This window comes from Gadus macrocephalus, chromosome 3, assembly GCF_031168955.1.
Source record: "Gadus macrocephalus chromosome 3, ASM3116895v1".
In the NCBI taxonomy this organism is placed as follows: Eukaryota; Metazoa; Chordata; class Actinopteri; order Gadiformes; family Gadidae; genus Gadus; species Gadus macrocephalus.
The window spans coordinates 21767912-21771783 of NC_082384.1; the positions used below are offsets into that span (position 1 = coordinate 21767912).

Here is a 3872-nt window from a genome sequence, read left to right on the forward strand (position 1 = left end):
AAACGTTGCATGATGCAAGAAAAAAAGACGAGAAATAACATCCACAAACGTCTTTTTTGTGGGAAAAATATCCATGAGAAAACAGCCCTTCCTCTCTTTCATGTGAGGTAATATTATTAGCCACAGTGCTAATTACCCAACCCAATATGAACGAACAAGAGGGATACTAAAACTAGGACCTCATTGAGGTTCAAAAGGAGAGGCAGGGAAAAGCCGTCATTACGCTGCAGATAGCGCTAAGTGGCGTGGAGTGGAGGGGAAAGTGTTCAGTCAAAGCGTAATGAGAATCAAACCATTAAAGCAGAACCTTAAGCCAAGCAGCGCGGCACAGCACAGCCCAGGACGTGCTGCCCATTACAGCAGGGTACGGCCATATGGAGGCGGCGGCCATTATACAGGTTCATCAACTAGAAATATACAACACATAGTTTTTACTTTTATAAAGATATATGTATGTATACATATAAATATATATATATATTCTTTCCAATATATATTTCGTATTTTATATAGATAGGTTAAATTTAATTATAATTTGGTATTATGATACTTCATACATGTACAAGAACGAGTCCATCTTATCCCGTACACCTGCTTCTATTCAAGTATTCCCCCTGAAGTGGCGGGGAGGTCAATACAGCCAGAGAGCTTCGCTGCTGTTGTCGTTGGACCAGTCCATTGAACGACCAGTGGTTTTGAACCTCGGCTGATCTCTTTGAAGGTTGGGTTTGAGGCGGCTCATGAACAGCCTTCACTTCAGGGACTCGCCCGCACCGAAGGATTCTGCCAGTTCCCAGGCCAGGGTTTGTGAAGAAGCACAACTTAGCAAGCAGCGTTGCCATGGGCGGTTAAAAAACAACCCGTGATGATGGAGGACGGGGTTCAAACGGAGAGGCCCGACTCTGAAGGACCTCGCTGTGCGGAACCATGCGCTGACGCACGGCGTCTTTCGATTGCCAAACGCAAGACAATCAGAGGACTGTTGATTACACCCACTCCAGCCACACCGTTCGTTCCCCGTCCCGCACCGACGCGTTCAACCGCCCCTTATAGCCACCGGCCAAGGTACGCCCTGGCACAGGGAGGAGCGACGCAGAGAGAGGGGAGGAAATGGGTGGAATGATGGCGTGTGGAGACTGTGGAGTCAGTGAGCCTCAGCTGCGAGTGGATGGAGTTGTCCGTGTCACGCTGCCTTGGGACGCTGCGTGCGACAGCAGGCTTTGGGATCTCATTGAAAAGCCATCATCGCTATGCAGAGCAGACTACCTTAGCAGTCTGAATATAGCATCTCCGTAGCAGCAGAAACAAGGAAACCGGTGCCATAATTGAGCAGTGTGCCTGCTTTCCCAAAAGAGCTTGATGTAAGCAGTTCTGGGGCCAGGCTAAACAATTCAGAGCAGATGCATTATGCAGTACGGAGTCTCAAATTAATCAGACAAACAGCTGTTTTGTTTGCCTTAGCTGCTGATACCCCATCGATGCATACGATCACCGGAGCCAAAGCAGATATCTTTGATGACAGAGGAGGGGAAATGCAGTCGTTTGCTCAAGAAAACCGTGGGGCTTTCGCTCAAAGCGCCTTCCTCTGTTCTGTGAGCTCCGTGGGAAATCCATACGGTGCACGCAAAATGTTCAACAACGCACTGACCAGCTAGGGAGAGGACGACATGACTGGCTACTGGTTAACCTCATGAGTGAGGCAGACTTTGATGTCTCTCTCTCTCTCTCTCTCTCTCTCTCTCTCTCTCTCTCTCTCTCTCTCTCTCTCTCTCTCTCTCTCTCTCTCTCTCTCTCTCTCTCTCTCTCTCTCTCTCTCTCTCTCTCTCGCTCTCTCTCTCTCTCTCTCTCTCATCGATCGACAACAAGGGAGCAGGCCCCACTAAACACTGAAGCCTTGCTCAGCTTGTTCCTGTACAGACAAGGCAACAGCATGGGGACCTGTAGCAGGCAGCCCAGGACACACACAAGGCCTTGCAGGGGGGAGGAAGATACCGCCAGGCCAGCTTATGTGTCCGACCTCTCCCACAACCCGGCAGAGTTTTGTGGGAAATCCTGCCCTGTGGTCAGAGATCCATCAGGCTGTACGGGGGCTTCACGTGCACACCGTGCGCACACTGACACGTGCGCACACGCACACTGATTTAGCTCGCTTCGCCTGAGAATCTCTTCTGAGCTGTGGGCTCATTCTCTGACTCTTGTCTCCCACTGGATCAACCCTTGGACTCTCTCTCTCTCGCTATTAGTGAGAGAGTGAAATTAACCCATGAAAGCCGATCCACAACCTAAAGCCCTCAGTATTTCTGTACCCCATCAATGACCTATGACGGTAATTATTGGTTTTCAGATAGATATATGGCAATCAGCATAGACAATTTTACCTGAGTTTCCATCAAATAATCTGCGAGTATGCAATAACGTAGATATATAATGAATGAAGAGAAGCACTCACAATTATTTGCAAAACAGCCAACCTGTGTGTGTGTGAGGGGGGGGGGGGGGGGGTATTGGATATTGTGTGTTCTTGTGACTATTATTTCTCCATACATGACAAGACCCGCACAACACAGTGAATATTCATGTCATTAAATGTACTGTTTTGTTAAAAGAGTCAATCGCTTCTTCCAACAAATGCATTGGACACGCGTAAAGTTAGCAGAATGGCGCATTATTTACTTACGCTGCTATTATGCCCGGACCAGTGCACCATCGCCTGGTTGTGAGACGAATCCCCGGTCAAGGCGAAGGTTGAGCTGGTCACTTTGAGCTCTTCTTGCCTCGAACCAGCGCTTCTCCTGTCCTCTCCGTTCCAGCGCAGTTCAGACCGCGCAACTCTGCGTCCAATTGGCGCAGCCTCCTCCTCCTCCTCCAGCAGGATCTTCGTTTGGTCGTGGTTTGACGGAGGAGATGTCACTTTTTCATCACTCGTTTCAAAACTTGGCTGGTTCCTTTGATTTGTTGAATCGGTACGAGTTGATTTCACCCCGAGGTCCGTCTGTCCCCCATCCATGGTGACACTCGAAACTTTTGCGTTGCGCAGAGTTGTCTCCTCCGTGGACACTGGGCTTTGGACATTCCGCTTCTTCCTCGAGTTAATAAAGTATCCTCTGACCTGACCACCATGTCCAGCCGGCATGGGTGCAGCATTCATCGCCCGCGTATTGGCGCCTGTCGGATCGAATCTTTTCAACCCATTTCCGTGTCCAGAAACTTCGCCCGCGGACCCTGTTGCGAGTTCACTGGTCTGCATGGCGACGATTAATTTACGTGCGCGCAATGTATTCCCAAACTGACATGATCTGCATGTTATCTCTGGTTTTACGGCTGGCAAAATACACACTATCATCAAAATTGACAAACAACGCACCGCACTCTGCCATTTGGAGCGAAACGTGACCCGGGTCTCCATCGCTGCTGGGGAACTCTGGAAACAGGTCCTTGAACACTTCTCGTCTCGTCTCCTTCCTCCTCCTCCACCCTGAACTTGGCTCGCGATCACACAGTGCAGTACAGCTCCTCGCAACTTGCTGCTGCTCGCTACCCGAATGCGGTGTGTGGTAAAAAAGTGCGCTGGAGCAAAGTGGTCCAATCTGAAAGAGTTGGTCAAACGAAGCTCCGCGCGCGCACAGGGGAGGAGCTGCTGCTGCTGCTGCTACCGACAACACACACACACACACACACACACACACACACACACACACACACACACACACACACACACACACACACACGAGCACACACAGACGCGCACACGCACACACACACGCAAGTGCGCGCACACACGCACTCGCACACACGCACTCGCACACACGCACTCGCGCACACACACACACACACACACACACACACACACACACACACACACACACACACAC

General features: G+C 50.2%; 1 protein-coding gene across 1 annotated transcript in view; it reads right to left on the bottom strand.

Moving 5' to 3' along the window:
- LOC132454177 (VPS10 domain-containing receptor SorCS3-like) overlaps nucleotides 1-3632 on the bottom strand; it is a 52872-nt gene extending 49240 nt beyond the window's left edge. Inside the window, exon 1 of the mRNA XM_060047395.1 lies at nucleotides 2678-3632. Within this exon, the coding sequence (XP_059903378.1) occupies nucleotides 2678-3406 (729 nt within the window). The 5' untranslated portion in view covers nucleotides 3407-3632. The remainder of the gene's footprint in view (nucleotides 1-2677) is intronic.
- Nucleotides 3633-3872: the final 240 nt, after the last annotated feature.